At 35.8% G+C, this 18,653-nt stretch overlaps 1 protein-coding gene across 7 annotated transcripts in view; it reads right to left on the bottom strand.

The window, feature by feature from the left end:
- COMMD10 (COMM domain containing 10) overlaps nt 1-18,653 on the bottom strand; it is a 104,272-nt gene that overhangs the window by 68,966 nt on the left and 16,653 nt on the right. For 6 of the 7 annotated variants that reach the window (XR_014576926.1, XR_014576927.1, XM_083818231.1 and 3 more), the window contains exon 5: nt 17,577-17,687. Coding sequence is in view for 5 of the 7 variants with exons in the window: in XM_083818231.1 (XP_083674357.1) it covers nt 17,577-17,687 (111 nt within the window). In the remaining 2 variants the exon portion in view is untranslated. Of the gene's footprint in view, nt 1-926; nt 2,215-17,576; nt 17,688-18,653 lie in introns of those variants that run through there. The other variant, XM_083818232.1, reaches the window with a different exon arrangement.

Here is an 18,653-nt window from a genome sequence, read left to right as displayed (position 1 = left end):
TAATGGGAATCAATTTCATTGAAAGACTGATGTGCAATACTATAGCACTTTTGTACATCCCCAGTTAAGTAGCATTGCTAATGAAAATTCAGTTGGACAGTTTAACACAATACCCAGAATGGAAAATGTGACAAACCATCTAGAATCATCTGTTTTTCAGAAAGAGCTGAAACAAATTAGGAGCCTTTCACAAAAGCTAAATGCAATTCTGTTTAGGAATGAGATCTTTTGATTGGCGGATCTAATGTTTCTGTTGCTTTTTTGGTCTGAAAGGGTGGTCCCACCCTTGACTCTTTCTGGACCCCGCACATTCTTGTTCACTTTTCTTGTTTAAACAAAACAGAACAGATTAAATACTGAATTACTCATGACTTTATTCAACTTCGTTTTCAGGAAGAGTCTAGTTACATCTTATTCACTGAAATCTCTCTACCTTGAAACAGGCTTCAGGAGGTCATCCAGCCCAACCATCACCAACCCTTCTGGCTCAAGGCAGAGGTAACTGTGGAAGTCCAACTGTTTTGCTTTAGTAGCTTCCCTGGAAATGTCCGCTTCTGATATCTTATTCAAGGAGAGCTCTGTGTGAAAACTTAAACCTTTTTCAAACTTTCCAACTATAGAACCACATAAACTGTCCATTCCAAATTTAACATAGCCATCAGTGATGTTCTTGGCTTTCTCCCCTGCAACTTGAAAACTTTATTTAAAATATTAATTGAATACATTGAAATCCTTTTGATAATAATCACTATCATCTTAGGCAAGAATCTCTTGAGTTTCAGTTGTGGTTGCCTTAATCATCATATTTCTTTTTATCTTTTCTTCATAACTTTCTTTTTTTTTTTCTATGTTTCAAGTAACATCCTTTATTGCTATGATTTCCTTAGCTAGCTACACATAAATTATTAGTTGGGAAAACAAAGTGATAGGCTAATTCCTGCAGCTCAAATTGGGTTTTGCTCCTTAGTCTTTCATTTCCTGCCTCAGTCAATTCCATACATTCCATGCCACTCTTGAATCTGTAACACAAGCTATTTTGGCAATTTTATCTTATCTGTTACTAATGTGCATAATATCTGCTTTAAATGTGTTCCATATTGATATTTCCGTAATTTCTATTCTTCTCTTTCTCCTACTTGCTGTCTCATAATACATGCTGATTTTGATCAGGTAACTTTCTTATTGGTGTTTCATACCTGATACCTTTTAGCTATACGTACATTACTTACAAATCAAATTCTTTGTACTGCATTCTTCAGTTTATATTTGTACACACACAAAAAGAGATTTTTAAGACAGCTGGAGTTCCATAAGATAAACTTAACATCTGTAAAATTTTATATGCAAAATTCATACATAAAGCTCTTCGAGACTGTGAATTACTTGGAGTGTAGACTATATTATTTTAAGGTTGAGTATATGAATGACACAACTAATAACAGAAAAGGGATCTAATCAAATACACTTCAGACAAACATGTACAAAAAAATAATTAGCAATTTCACGGTTTTTAAATCTGTAGGAATTCCTGAAACACTTAATTCTCTTAATCTCACTGGTTTCATTAACAAGAAATTCAAATTCATCAATCTTAATAAATTCCATGCAAGTCATTTCTCTCTTCTCCTTCTAAGAACAACATGTTCTATGGTATTACTAACAATCTTCCTAACCTTTGTACAATAAGCACTGGTCCTTCTCAAAAGATGCAAGCATACATATAAGAGTCTCACATTCATATGCATATGTAAATGACAATACTAGTCATAAATTGTCTTCTAAGATCTCGGAGAGGACATCCATTTTGGAAAGTATGATTCCAGTGACTATGAAATAGAAGTGTAACAGTTAAGAAAGAGACAGATCACACTTGTATTTTCTCTGGTACACCTCACCTCAAGCTAACAACTCACAAGTACCTGCATACCATAGTTCAGTTCCTTTTGTCAGTGCAATCTTTTGTTGGAAGAAACCAAGATTTCCAGTAAACCTTCAAGAACTTTGATTTTGTTTTGTTTTCTAATTCATTTCATTTATACAGTAAGTGCTATAGCTTCATAAACATTATATTGGCACAGCTGAAGGAGTGGTGAACTTTATTCCACAGCCTTTCTTCTGCTCACTACATAATCAAAGAATGGTTGAGGTTGGCAGGGACTTGGCAGGGACTTCTGGAGGTCATCTGGTCCAACCCCTCAGATCAAGCAGGGACACCTAGAGCAGATGAAAATACATGCCTGGGGTTTTGATGTATTAAAAGGAAGAATCAATACATTTCTCAACAGGTAACAGGAGGAAGGGTTTGTTGTCCGGTTTTTATTTGTTTGGTAGGTTGGGCACTTTTTTTGTTTTTAATGTTTTTATGATCTCTGTAGTTAGTTCTACTACTTTTGTCTGTGCTTTTAAGGACCCTCAACGACTGTTGACAGAAGTGTTTTGGATTTTTTTTTCATGTAAATAGATATCAAAGTTAAACAACAGTAAGGTTTAGAGTTTATATCAATAACTTCAGGATAAAACCATTTCTAACATTCTGATAAAGATTTTAACAAGAACAGCCAAAGTTCAATGCCTTGCTGTGCTATTGGTCCCTGTTGATGAAGCCTATTCCAAAGGCCAGTTTCCAGCCTTCTTGCGCTCTCCTTCTTTCTGTTTTTTCCTGTTCCTTTCTAAACTGATCTTCAGGCTTCACACAGACAGCAGACAGAGTAACAGAACTGTAGGCAAACCAGATTTTACTGTCATTCACACAACTGCAGTACTTCACAATGTCTCTATATTTTTTTTTTAAGTTACAAGTTTAAATAGTTTACAAGTTTAAGACAAGTTTAAGACAAGTTTAAGACAATTAAACATGAAAGGAAATTTGCGGAACAAAGCAAGACACTTTTCTAGACAAAGGCTTTCTCCTCAACATATTCCAAATTCAGTGTCCTAAATTCTGTTAAAATGTTAGAATTCTTTAACAAACCCTCCCCAGAAAAACAATCTGCAAAAGGATTTTAATTAAAGAGTTGGATGCAAATCATAAAAAAAAGAGACTCCATGTAACTACATACTACATTTTTTAAAAATGTTATTTCCAAAAAGCCAAAGAATAATTTAATTTTCTCAAGCTGTGAGGTAATATGAAGGTATTAACATATGTTGTACATATACAATAGCAGAAGATCAATTTCTACACCTGTTCTAGACCTGTTGGTGGATCACTACATTATGGATATTGTTTCCAGTGGCAATCCTAACCAGCAGTCTCTGTAATACTCAAACTCTCCTTCCTCTTACAGTACTTTGTGAAAGAATTAAACACGTGCCACTTCCACATCATTCAGAAGACGTGAAATGTTTATTTTTGTTTAGAGACACATATTCAGATAACAGCGTTTTGCTTTTGAGCTGCAAAGCTCTTTTTGCTGTTTTATAAGCTAACTCATGTTTAGATCACAATTTTTATTTCCTTCTTTAGTTAAAAAAAAAGTTATTGCTGAAGCTTATTACTATGTTGCTTCAGTAAACAGTGGGAAAAACAGAATGTTGATTCTTTTCAGTTATCTCAAGCCATATTGCTATAAAAAGACAGTAGTGTCTCCTTTATATGTGTTTTGAGTATCTTAAAAATAGTCACATTAACAAAATCATTCAAGCTACTTCAACAAATTCAAAGCTATCTCAGGTTGGATTGGAATATTTTGAAAACAAGCCATATTTTAAATGGGGGAAAGGGTTCAGAATGAGTAAAAACACATTTTTATTTACAACCAAATTCCTTGTTATGGTACTTAAGTTGTAATACTGTACATCTCATGCTTAGTGCTGACAAATGTCTTTCATCAGTTTATCCATCCAGAACAGATTTGCTAAATACTTTTTTTTTTTTAAATCTTAAGGTTTTTTTGGTTTGTTTTTGTTAAATCCTTCTTCTGCCTTCCTATTTCCATACATCTTTGAAGTATATACTGTTGGTCTGTGGCTCACCTTCAATCACATTCCCTCAGTGTCAGGGTCTTCTCTTCAAAAAGCAGAAAAAACAAGTGCACTCTGTTTTAGACAGATGTCACATGCCTGAATCTTAAAGTCAAGGATGGCTCCAAGTTCTTTGTGACTCCCTCAAGGCCATAAGAGAGTACAATTGTGGTTTAAAATGGTAATGTGAATTTTAAAGCAACTCCACTAAATAGTATATATGTATATATATTATACATATCAAATTATGCTATAGGTGAATTTTCAAGAACTTTTCAAAATGACCTTTTCTGATACCAGGTTGAGAACAAAGCACTACATCATGTGTCATAGCACTTCTCATAGTGCACTGCCTTCCTGCATGTTAATCATTCTCAGCCACACCAAAAAAAAATCTCTACTGGTTCAACTCAACTTCTGCTATAGCTCTCAGTGCATAACTCTTCACTGCTCCTCTGTTGATGCTAATTGCGCTTACTGCTCCCACCCCTCCATATTTGTTTCATGCACTTATGCTCTTTGTTATACCATTTTCCATAAAACATCATTGTACAGGCTTAAATGAGTTTGCCTGGCTACACTACCTTGGCAAGGTCAGTGCATTCCAGCAGGGAATCTCCTTTGGCCACAGCTGCTGCAGCAAAGCAGTTCTCCTGAAAAGGTTTAGTGTTTAATGTATTCTGCCTGTATAGTGTCTCAAATAAACATGGATTTGGAAAGAAATCAAATAGCACCAGTTTCAATACTAAAACCTGACTATTCTAGATCTCATCATACTATACAAGCCAGCTTGGTTCTCATCAGACAGTCTGTTTCTGTAAACCTGGCACACATTTAGAAAAAGCATACAAAAAGTCTCACTCAAGAACTTAATAAATGTCAGCCTCCAAAAGTATAAGTGATGGGAATATACTGTCATCCAGAAACTCTGAAACTGTCTAACTGCTCAAACATCTTTCTTGCATATATCATTCCACACTACCCATTTCAAACAGAAGATACCCTACAGCACAAGAAGCCTGAAAAAAAAAGAAAAATAATCCAATAAAGTATTCTAACGATATATTATTTAATCAACTATTGTTCAAAAAGAAAAGAACAGAAGTGACAATGAAAAAATAATGATACTACTTATATGAAGGAAGCGTTTGAAAATGTGAATTAGAACTTCTTAGACAGAACCAACCCCAGGAATTCTGTCTCGCTTTGATGATGGCTCTGCTGTCTGAGGATTTTCAAAGATATTTTGGAATCTGTAGGATGTCTTTGATAGGAACACTATGTGCTTGTTTCTGTGAAGATGGGGTGACAGAAAGGAAGAAGGGAGATGTAATGGGAACATGAAGAGGCAAAGTGATCTAGAAATGAGAATAATAGAAAACAGCTCATGAATTGTTTGCCTGCTGTCACAAGGACTCTTCTGAATCTACAGATGCCTTTCTTCCTGCCTTCGAAGTGCATCTTCCAATGAACCTTCCCCTCCTACGTACTCTACGATCTTCTAGTGTTACACATCTCCTTTCCAGTAAGGACTTCTGATATTTGCATGCAGTATTTGCAATGCTTATGTACTTGTTTTTGAACAAAGACATTTTTTATGTTCAGTTAGGTTTTGACGTTCCTTTGTTTAGGATTCAGAGCAGGGGACAAGGAAGACAACACACATTAGAACTCCTCTGTGCAGCTATAAATTCTATACTCAGTTATATGCTGAAGAAAAAAATCAGGACTGCTAGGTATGAGGACACACACCAGTGGGCAGCCCGCTAATGCACAGCATCAGTGCTCCTCCAGAAAGCTTAAGTTTAGGACTCTCCTATGACAACACAGTGAAGAATACATCTCTCTATCTCATGAAAGAGAGAAGTGCACCTTTTACTGTTACAGTAGCTAATCAAAGAACTACACACGGACCAGCTGCCTACAAATCTGGCCCTTGGCAACTTGCTTTTCTCTCAAATCCTGAATCTTGTAACATGACTTATTCCCAAGCATAAGCATCTCCCAGCTCTCTTTATGTCTGTTGGTGCTGGGAAAGAGGACAGAAAAATAACCTAGCTTTTTCAGTCTTCTTTAAAACTTTGCTGCCTGCATCTATGCACAAGAAATAATGCTAAAGCTCTTCAGTCAGCTGTAACTGAAAAACCCAGTGCCTAATCCTGACACTGTTAAGGAAAAAAAGCATTTAGAAACACGACTACAAAGCAATTCTCAAAATATTTTGCTTATGGTCACAGCTGAGAGATTCATCCCCTTACACTGAAACAGCAATAAACTCAATTTAAAAAGCATCACACTGCAATTTTCTTTTCAGTTTGAGCCACTGGTATGGTTCTGTCTCACAAGGTGACTGGACAGCTTAGTTACTCTGATTACATATTTACAAGTTCAAAAATGTTGCTCAAGTATATACATGTATACATATATATATCCCCCCATGTATACATTTCAGCTAGACAATGATGTTTATTGGTTTGGGCTATGTTTTTGTATTGCCCTTTCATTATGACAAGGCTTCAAAATTAATTCTTAGTAACAAGATTTGTCTCATTATGGAAAAAAAAATCCTTTTCCCTTTAAAATCTCTACTACTGCATTGCCAACAAATGTGCATCCCTAGAAATACGTATCTGTTATTTCATTAGTAATGATTTTATGCAATCACACTGAAAAAGATTTGCTCAGAGGCTGTAGGCCATGCTGTGGGTTGTGGTTTTCCTGTAAAAGAGGTCGTATTTCATGTATTTTAACTAGTGAAAAAGGTCACTTGTCATAATAGCTTTTGAAGTTAAGTTAAATGTTCACAGAAAGCCAAAAGGCACAAGTTTAGATGCCACATAGTTCCAGGCACCAGACTCCTCTCATTTGTAAACAACAGGAAACACGATGAGCGAAAATTGCTGTCCTCGCATATGATCAAGGTGATGACCTACTCCCTTCCACCCAAAGCACGACTGGAAAGGGTGTCACAGCATTGTTACAGACACCTGTGCAATGTCAAAGGCACAGTGTTCATCCTGTTTGACAGCATGTACTGTATATTTATTGCCTCAAGCAGGACAGATGTTAGCAACACGGGAGATGCTCACTTTGTACTCTTTCAAGAATATGTATATTACTTCTCCAGAAAGCCCAATCTGGCAATTTCAAAAGTTTGCACATTGACACACAGGAAAAAAAAAAAAAAAAAAAAAAAAAAAAAGAAAAAAAAACTAGCAAAAGTGACAGGAAAGTAAACCCAGTGATTTTGCCAAAAGGGAAAATGAAGTGAATTTGTCTGGCAGATGCTGCTCGCCACCCTTTCACTGCCAAATAGCCCTTTCTGATATTGGTGTTCACACAGTTAAGAAGAAAAAATATGCATGTGTGTTGTTCAACAAGACATGACAGTTTGTGTGTAGAAACAGCGGAGAAAGAAGAAAGGTGACCAGAAACCAGAGCATGTGACCCCAGAAAATGGCAAATGCTCTTACACAAATCAGCTATTCTTCTTTGAGCTGCACAGTAAAAATATCATAATAGAATTTGTAATTTCCTAGCCAAAATTAAAGTCTCACATGTGATGCCCTCACTTTTTACTAGTGTAATATAGACACTTTGTTCAAATGCTTAAAACAGTTAACTTTTGTTTTCTGTAGCTAACCCTATGCTTAAAAGGCTGAAAGAAAAATTGTGACAGGGAAATACTGCCAAGCATTCATATTTTAAAGCAGAATCTCACAGTTCCTTAGCTTCAAACTGACCAGAGTACTCAAGGCACTGCACAATTAAAGCCCATGCCTGTACATTTATCAAGACCATTTGCACTCAGAAACCCTGCTGCGGTTCTCCTGGAAGAAAGGAAAACTGCCCCAATCCAAACACTGCCAGTTTGACTGGAAACCTGTAATCTCACTCAACCAATTTCTCTCCCCCTTACAGTGCAGGGGACAGAGTTATGAATGCAGCAGTCAAGAGAAAGCAGGCAGCTACTCTCAGGTGAGTTCGCCTGTTCCCGGGACTTCTCTGGTAGCTCTTTCACGGGTCAGCACACACTTCAGCTGCAGAGGACAGCTCACCTCATGTTCTGCGCTCTAGCAACGCACTGCTGACCCTCCAGCCCTGGTTCTGGGATGTTAGTCCTTCTCCATACAAAAATATTAGCTACTCAAATGTAGCTCTACATGTCCATTCCAGAACCCGTAATCTGGTATGGGAGTTAAAGAATTTGTTGGTGAGAGCAGAAAAATTAAAAATGAAGAAACAAATTCTAGATTTGTCATGACAAAATTAAGAAACAAGAGAAGTTAACTTTGCTAAGCATTCCCAGATCTTAAAACCTATTTAAAAAATGTGAATTATCCATCAGATTTTAACCGATTTGGCCCAACTTTCTTTTTACACTTTAGAAACTTTATGAAACAAAGTCGTACTTGTAATTTCATTTATTTTAAACCCTTCTGTCTATTAAGACAGACATCTTATAGCACCTACAGGTGGTCAAAAAGATTTCAAAAGCATGTGATTATACTCAGGCTTGCAGCATACTGCTTACAAATATACACTGAAATCTGTAATTTTAAATGTCAATTGCAGCCTGCACAAAGCAGACATTATGCACAACCTTAGTGTGAGGACTGTCTTAGAAATATTTAAGTCTTAACTGGATTCGATGTTGAAGCACGCATTATTTTGTCAGGGCACACAGCGTAACTGTTTTCAAGGAAAAACAATTAATATTCAGCTTCAACAGGCAAAAGAAAAAGCTTTACAAATGAAAGAAACAGAATAACTAGGTTAGCCCCAATTGAAGATCAAGCAAGTTGTTTGATACCATCAGGAGAAAAAAAAAAAAAAAAACTAGAAACTTATTAAAATGATCTATTTGACTTGCATAAAGATACGACAAAGCAAAAGTTACTTAGGCAACATGGCACTCAACAAGCAAACAAATACCCCAAATATTAAGGCACTTATTAAGATGTTCACTTCTTTAATAAGTTGATCCAATTAGCCAATAAAAACCTTCCCTACAACAGTACTTAAAATGGATTGAAAACACTAGATGTTACAAATCAGAAATTAGCTATAGTGGACTTCTACTCTACAAGATTTTTTATGAAGATAATGAAGAGCTATCACAGGAGAATAGTGAGATCAGTGTCTGACTCTAGTTAAAATGCATCAGATTGCAGCTAGGCTTTTCAGAAGCTGCACAGAGAACCAACAGAAGACAGACACGCACAGGCTAAGCGACTATGTCTGTTGTACCTTTCTGCACATTACCCTTCCTCTTAGGATAAGCTGGAAAATCATCTTTCACAAAAACAACAACAGAAATATCACAGTTTCCAAGCTAATCCACCCGCTTACCATTCAAAAGTGAAAAAATACATCAGGACAAAACTGACAAGTATACCTTTCAAAAAAAAAAATCTCAGAAAGGTCAAGATGTATCCATGACATGCTGTAAGAAGACAACAGCTAAGAAGTTTGTGCAGGTATGCTTTTTTGTAAACTGATCAAAGAAGAGGCAGATGAAATACTGGGGAAGACAAGAAAATAAAAACTCCTGCCTGTTTTTCTCTGCAGCTCAAGTTCATTAAAGTCAGTATCATTATTTACTCTGAAGAAATTGGAATACAAAGCTATACAAGTACTGCAGATCTGCTTTCACTGTTTCTTCACATTTATAATTTTGTTTCTTCTTCTTACAATCGAAGAACTTTGTCTAACAGTGCTTGTCACAAGATCCCCAGGCCATATATACCAGTACTTCAGTAAACAGCACTGTTTAACACAAAAATGAAAAGCAGAATATTTTCCTGTAAAGTCTTAAGTATATTTCCTACGCATCTTGCCACAGCTGCCGAAGCAAAATGCAGTGGTGAGAATCAACAGAAGTTAGACATATTTACAGTCAAGTTCTAGTTCACATCTGTAATTAAAACATTCTGTATATATCTAGATCTTACTTTTAATTCCCTCATTTTGTATTTTGCTTTTGAGTAAAGCTCCTCCCATATTCAGAGAGTACCTCAAACACTGTACACACTACCAGAAGACAAGGAATTAAAGCGAACGTCTCTTTCATTCCCACCCAGGAAGCACACAGCAAAGCACAGATGTCTCCCAAGCTACCACTACAGTAACGAGAAGCAAGGCAGCTGGTTCTAGGTTTCAGGGCAGTAAAAAAAACAGGACTGTCTTGTACAGTCATGATTATTATCTATCTCTTCCAACTAGCTCTGAAGATATCCCTTTCACAGGTGTACCAGCTACAGGAAAATAAAACACTGTTGGCTCTTAAAGATGTGAAGTATTCTGAAGCATCAGCCCAAGGAGAAAACATACACCAAAATATTTTATTTTTTTTAATTAAAAAAAGAAAATCCATGTCTCTCATAAGTTTTCTCCTTTAGAGCCCTTCAAAGGAAAGATAAAGGATTAAGAGACAGCAATACTTTGCATAAGCAAGTCTCTCCAAGTCACAACTGTTGGACAGTAACAAGTTACCATTTTAAACAAGGGAGAACTGAGGAGCATTTCCAGTCATACCCAGAAAACATACAGACACGTTTAGAGGTAGGTTTGGAGAGCGTCCCCAACACTAAATTAAATTAAAAAAATAACCTCCTACTTTCATAAAGAACATATTCTACCTCTTTTCTGCTTGACTAATTGTCAAATAGTACAAGAGACAACTACTCCTACCTGATTTAAATGCCACAAAATGCTACTCATTTAATTTATTAATATCTAAATGCTTTATGACACCCTGAAGTTTATATCTTCTAAACTCATTAGAAATTCTGATTTTTCTACATCTGTACACAGAAGAATTATCTGTTTTTAAACATCCATGTTAGAAAGCTGATGACTTAAGGCTTACATGTCATCTTCCTCTGCCCTCATCTCCCTTCTTGAAGGCAGCAGTTAACATCGCTGTAGCAGGGGACAAGAGTAGAAGGGCCATGTTCATAAGACACAGCCTTGCTGATAGAGAAAGTACAACTCTTATGTTGCCTTATCTTTCTGCCTAAGATGCAGAAGAACCAGACACAGAGGGGTTGACCATTTCTAGATTTGCGAAAGGAAAACAGAGCTTGTTAGCTAAAGTAAAGGGGCACGGGGGATCAATACTGAAAGTACTGCAAAAGCACTGCAAAAGTGCAGAGGAAAATATGGTTATTTCTCAATGCTACAGGCAGACGAGGACAACAATTCATTTGCTACCACTGCATAATTCCTAAGGATAGAAGACAAAAAAAAAAACTATTAAAATTTCCTGAGAATTTGTGATGAAACCCATAAATATTTCTTCTTTATCTGAAAAGACTGAAGGATCAAGTTTATGAAATTAGTTTGAGGCAAATAAAAACAGATTTTGTAAGGAAAAATGTGGCATACACAAATGCATTAAATGAGGAAAGTTTATCAGATCTTTATGTTTTTCAAATGTTCTCAAGGCCTTAAATTTTAGCTTTGCCTGACAATGCAGTGGGTCATGGGGTTTAAACTTGAAGTTAAACATTTCAGCTACTTTTCAACTCCTTACTTGGACTGACAATGGTAAAACTACAACTTACACACAATTCCAGATACTTCTGTATCAAATAAACAAGAGTAGCAGTATTAACCATAAGCTGAGTTTTCATGAAGCCTGCAACTAAGTGTCAACAGGGACTGAGTTCTTTCTTTAACTCCATGACACAAAGACAGGGGGACTGAGTTGTAAGAGCATTTTAGTGAGAGCAGAGCATGTGCAGAGACTGTAGCCAATTACAGGGTTCCTAAATTCATGTGTTACAGATTTTATTCATAAATTGTGTATATTGCCAGGTGAAACATAAGAATACTGTAAAAATTCCCTGTAAAGGGATCTTTACTATAAGCTGGGTAATCGAATCATATAAGATCACAAATGGAGCCAGATAATTAACTACACTCTGCAGTACAATTGCCAGAGGTGAGCACATACTCCTGGAGTCACACCATCTGGTAGATGGTTTTTAAGTAAAATGTCAAACTACCCACAGTTTACAGGACATGGGTTACTCAGCCTCCCATTTCTATGCTGGTAAGAAAACAAAAGCCTTCTCAGCATCTTGACAATTCTGGACTGCATCTTCAGTTTTTCCTTCTAATTAAATGGATTTAATCAAGGATAATAGATAGATAGATCAGAAGCAGAGTCTAATGCAAGAATTGCTGTGCATGGCAAGTCTGGAATATCTGTCTCTAAGGGCTGAACAAAGAAATTTCTAACAGCTTTCTGCAGCAATGTGACAGCCTGGAAGCAAATTATAAATTTCAAGCTCATTTTTCTGAGCTGTTCCACATGCTAAAGATTATACAGCCATTATTACTACAGCTCCTACAAATATGAAGACTTTTCCTGGTATTCTGAACCTTGTCTTAGGGAAGTTTCTGCTTTCTTATCAGCAGTACTATTTATTAGATTTCAATTCTCAGAACAAAATTGGTTTCATACTCTACCTTGCCAAAAGCAGCAATCTCACTTGTACACAGGAGTTCAGAAGACCATCCAGGCCTCCAGTTACCTCCTCTGAATTGGAATGAAAATAACTTTTTCACTTAATGTCATTCGTAAACATTTTTGCATTTGTTCGATGGCCTGTCACGCTTACATTTTGGCAATTGCTGGAGACTTACAAATCTGCTTGATGTGAACACTCAACTCGATTCAAGTATGTACATGTAAGCTTCTCTGTTTTCTGAGAAAGAAAAGGGTGATGTCCCCATCAGAGGAGAAAACGGCTGAGAAGTGGTCAATCAACATGAGAAGCAATTTACAATTATTTAGTGTTTGCATCTCACTGTTCCATCAACATCACCGAGTCTTTTAATTGCCCTCTTTTTTCCAGACACTACAGACACAAATTACTCTATTTTGAAAATAAATAAATAAATGAAGCACCTAAATGCATGACCCCAAAAGCAGAGGACTGAGAAGGCAAATGAAGGGGATACATCAACGTGTAGATGCTCAGTGCTGCCACATCCTCCCTCTGAGCAAAAACACACCAAGACCATCCACCAAATCCCACTGTTACACCACTCTGCAAACATGTCTCCATTTCAGAATGAAAAAAAGGGCTAAACTGAGGGGGAACTGGAAGCACCACCATACTTCCTTAGATATCCTTAGATAATATGGAGTGCAGGTCCTGCCCGTGTACTGCACAGGCTCCACAGAATCCTGAAATGATTGATTTATCTAATTCGACTAGAAGAAAAGCTTTTGTTTTCCACCTACTCTGCTTTGCTGCTAAAGATGGGGAAAACATTCACAACAACTAACTTAGAAAGCTGAGTGGCATGCTTTCTGAAGTAAACAGAGCAATCCACCTAAGACTGAGATTCATTCACAACCCTGAATGTGTAGAAAGTCTGTTAAAACTAGGAGTAGAAAAAATAATAAACTGTATCCTCTGTAGAATGATGAATATGTATTATGATCTCAGTTTCAAATGCATGCTCTACTTTGACATTGAACAAACAGCTGCACAAGAAATAATTTGAAATATTTCCATTGTTATTTTCTCCTCTTAAAGCATCTAGAGATTCAAGGGAAATTAATTAAAATTAAATAAAATTAAATTATTACAGTAACATTTTAATATCACCTACCTCCTGTCACAAGTATTACATTAGTAATAGGTTAAATAAACCAGCCCTTTTATAACTTTTATAAATTTATTTGTATTACACTGACAGACAAAATCCTAGAACAAAATTCTTCAAATACAAGTATAAAGAAGAAACAAAATAAACAGACTAATGAACTCTAAGTAGGAATCCTATTCACAGGATTCTCACTCACTTGAGAAAAAAAATAATCACTCCCTCAAAAAAAGGCCATCAAGAAGTCCTTAGCAGTTTAAAAAGAAAATTGTATGTGAAATAAAGGAGAGAGAGAGAAAAAAAAAAAACAAACAATACCAGCAATACCTTGCACAGGAAAAAAAATAACTAAATTAGAGAACTTAATGAAATCCTTAGAATGACTTCACAAAAATGTTGCATAACTATTGAGAGACAATTCTGGGCAATAATAGTTAATTTATCTTGACGATTTTCAAGCATAAATGCTGACTGTAGATTATGTACAAAAAATACACAATACTAAATATCTTCTTTGTTAAAGTGTCTTACTGAATCTTGCTAGCAAAGAAGCACAGCATATATTCTAAGAACACAGTCTTACTTCTCACATTCCTCTGGTGAGATGTTCAGCACAGATGATGTGACATTTCTGAAGCCCACAGACCTTTTCAACAACCTCCACTACAAACGATTTTTTGTGTATGGCTCCTGTGGTTATGGAGAATTATCCCAGTTGTTTAGAAAGCTCTTTTCAAAATAGCCTAAGGAACTACTGTTATTAACAGTGGGAAAGAACGTGCGAGTGTATGCCTATATGGATAATTATTAAATAAACTACTGAAGGAAACAGAGATATTAAATATACACAGCACTTACATTATAGGATCAGTCTTTGTTTGCAAATCAGCGTTATAATTGGCACACATTATCAGGATTATTAATTTGTACTCCCTCTACTGGCTAACTCACTCTATAGATAAAAAATAATACTACTAGATCTGTAAAAAGTCCCCAAACTGTTGTTGCAACTGATCAACACAACAAACTTGAAAACAAATTATACTGTTAAAGACAGTATCCATACACATCTGACATCAATACACATCGGTTTGTAAATGGTTCTTTCTAAATGTTTCCTCAGGTTGTTAAACTGTCAGAATGGAAGCAAAAGGAGCTTGCAGTTCAAAAAGATGTTTCTTAGCATATTAGCTTGTTTAGCTTGTCTACTTCACAGAAATTTCATTTCGCTCAGATTGAGAAATGCGATTAAACATTTTAAATTCTGAATCATTGTAATAAGAGCTGTTAATTGGATTTTTAATTGAAACCTTTTTTTCCCCGTCCTCATAAAAACCCCATCAGCCACCAAGTTGCAAAGCAGCTTAGAACCACAGACCTTGATCTGGGAAGCAGCATTTGGCAGACCACCTGGCCCAAACCCTGTTCTGCAGCAGGGCTAGCTCCACAATTAGGTCAGATCCCTCAAAGCATTCTCCAGTTGACTCCTGCACATCGCCAATGCTGGCAGCCCTGCAGCCCCTCTGGGTAACTCATTACAGAGGTTAACCACCCTCACAGTGAAAAGCTTTTCACAACATATGTAAAATACCTGTTAGATCCAAACCTAATTCAAAGTCTGGATTATAAACATACCGCAAAATTTAACAAACAAGAAGCAGTCACCAAAAATCATGTGATCTGATCGCAATTACTACTAATCACAAGCAGAATATTTCCCAGACAATGCAAACTTAATAGCTTAAATCTCCTGACAAAAAAATACAGAGCACCTTGCTTTTGAATTTTGAAGGTATAATACCTACACTACTCTGCATTTCATATGAAGCTGACAAAATACTCTATGTATATATCTCAAATAGTGGATCCTCTTAACTCATTTTAGTTCATGAAGCAGAAGTATCTTTCATATATCCAGGTTTTTCTGACCACCTCTGATAGAGAAGTAATTTAAGTAGTAATTTTAAATGTCAGCTTCTGAGAAAAAAATGTTTAAATTGGTCCTTAATTGTAGTGACTTGTAGTAAACATTAATGTTTTAGTACAAATTACTTTCAGTTAGTGAAAGTGGAAATAATGGCAAATTTCATTTACCTTGCTCAGTACATTTTTTAATAATAGGCTCTAGTTATGTAGATGGACAAGACAAACTTCTGTTGTTTACTGATTAGAAATGTAAACACTTAGTGCTTCCCACAACTGCTGACTTCAGAATTGATTCTGAATATTACCTCAAAAAAGCAGAGATAGCGATGTGTGACAAAGAGCACTACTGTCCCCTAGTGAGCAAACCACAAAAGCTCTCCTATAACAGCATTTTGCTGTTTTTCTTGAAAAAGAAATCAGTAGTTCCCTCCACAAGCTATTTCAGAAAAAAAAAAAAAAAGGAGAAAAAACAAAAAGGAAGGCAAAAAGAAAATAAACAAAAATTAAAAAGGTTTAGTGACAAATGAAGACAGCTAATCACTACGAACACATGCACTAAACTCATGCCAGATTTCTGTGCAAAAGCCACATACGTAAGTCAGGGGAGAAAAAAAAGAGAAGTACCACCTAGTATTTAGGATTTTCAGGTAATTTAATACTTACTCTACAAAAACATCACGATGATGCAAAATATTGCACAAAAACTAATTATCTTCAATCTTTTCAGTCAGTTTATAGGGAAGTATTATCCAATCTCAAACCGATTCTTTACTAAGATGTAATAATAATAATTCAATTAAAAAATTATTAGAATAATACTACTAATAATATTCAGACGAACCTGAACTTTTAAATTTTAGTGTCTGAAATGTGAACACATCGGTATGTTTTTCTTGTTTCTAGGCTTGTAACTATTGCAAATTAATTCTTATAGGGATATTCAACTATATCCACAAAAATCAAGAGGAAACAATCAAAAAAATCCACTTGCTGAATTCTGTTCGCAAAGAAAATAGGCAAACTTTCTTTGTCACGTGAAAACATCCTGTTTTTCTCATGTTTTCTTATAATTATTCTGTCATAGATTTGAATCTGTATGCAGTGCTGTTCAATGCAGTTTGGCATAAAATATCTGGTTTCTCTATTTACCTTTCGATAATATAGATAGCAGTGAACTGCTTAAAAAATATAACTCCGCTGCAGGTGTTCGTGAGAAGCATAAACATAAGCCGTGTATTCTTTTATTCTACCACATATCAGAAACTCCACTTGTATTAGTAAGATGCAAATTAAATGCAACACAAAAGCAGAACTGAGTTCTGATTGTTCCCCTCAAACCTTATATTGACTCCTTCATTGCTAAACAGTCTGACAGGTATCACAGCAGCAAAGACTCCAATTTACATTAGCAAGATAAGGTAAACAAACATTTATGTGCTTAACTTAGAACATGCTAACTAACCTAAGACACAGCTTTCATGAATCAAAATGACCTTCATTTGTGTGTTTTGACACTGAAGCACCATCAGTCAATAAAAACCTTGAATATAAGGCTTTACCTTAAAATCTCCAAATATTGGCTTTCTGTGGCTTTGCACAGTGTATTCATACAGATGCATCATTAGCACAGAAAGGCTGCAAGTGACGAGTAATACCTTATGTAACTACAAATGTGGTAGAAGGCAGAAAGGAGCTAGGCATCGTAAGTCTAAGTACCAACCACAAGTTAAATGCTAAAAATAAAATATATATATAAAGACATTTTATAGACCCCAAATAGCCATATTTCCTGATATTTCTCCATTACATCATAGCCCGGAGCTGATTAACACAGCTGTCAGCTCCACAATCTACTTAGTATATAAAGTATATACCATTACATCAGTACTTCACAATTCCAATTGCTTAGTCATTTAATAATGTAGTTTTACAAAATATAAATATGAAAAACACTGGTGAGAGACTAATGATGATCAATAGTTCCAACTGATGCATCAAATCTTCAAACATAAGACCATTACCACAATTTATTCCAACTCTGCCAAGTACATTTTTCTTACCTTTGAATCTTCATTGCTAACACCCAGCTCTAGCACAGCTTGAGGAGATTTCAGCTTTGCTTGCATGGACTCAGCCATTTGAAGATTAAGCTGCCATCCAATTGTTTCGAGCTATAAAACACAAATTTAGATTACAATCAGATAGTGTAGATACGCTGGGGAGGTCAACTTTCAGTATCTATGAATGGCCTGTCAGCTAACACAATGCCGTGCTCCACAAATGTTAACCATTCTTATACAATGCATATCCTGCAAATTCTCCTGGACTCCAAGACAGATTTGCTTCTAACTCTTGCCAAATTTATTATCAGTTCAAACTGCCTGTGACCATCAAAAATAAAAGTAACTTGTGCTTGGAATTAATCTGTAAGACAAAATTAAATATCGAAACTAGGTTGGATTCCTCCTTCTTGCAAAAATTGATTAAAGTAGAGGATTCTATTTTTACCCTATTTATTTTAGGAAATAAATAAATAAATAACCAGTAAATGTTAATCTACCTAAAAATTCTAATTTCTTAACCAACAGATCTACTTGTGTATTCTACCATATATAGATGTTTACAACAAAAATACTTCTGGCTTGCTTTTTAAAAAGTTACTACTGAAAAGCCAAAAACTAGTTAAGTATGTGTGCTAAAGAACTCTTAATGCATTTCAAAAAGTATTAAAAATACATTTCAAACTGCTTTTGAATCATTAATCTAAAATGATATTCAAACACTATCAAGCTATACCTCACAGAAAAACAAAGCACGTAAGAACAGAACTACAGGCCTTTCAAGAAATAACCTACCTAGCCTTCCTGAATAAAGATAAGTAGAAATATAAAGTCTCACCATCTGGCAAGTTAATCTCCATACAAGTGTTTTTCAGTCTACTCTTCCCCCTCTGCTAGTAAATATTGTGGCTGACTGAGTAAAAATGCAAGCTTGCCATGTCTCAGTTAATCTCTTTCCAGTCCAACACTTCAGCTAAAGTCAACAGCATAAAGCCACCCCAGAGGCACTGCAGAGGGAACACAACAGAGAAGCCAATACATGTCCTGTTCTCCTGCAGTGACAGTAATCTCTAGGTG

This window comes from Anser anser (assembly GCF_964211835.1).
Source record: "Anser anser genome assembly, chromosome: Z".
In the NCBI taxonomy this organism is placed as follows: domain Eukaryota; kingdom Metazoa; phylum Chordata; class Aves; order Anseriformes; family Anatidae; genus Anser; species Anser anser.
The sequence above is the reverse complement of the archived record's forward strand: the minus strand, read 5'-3'. Positions and strand labels throughout refer to the sequence as shown.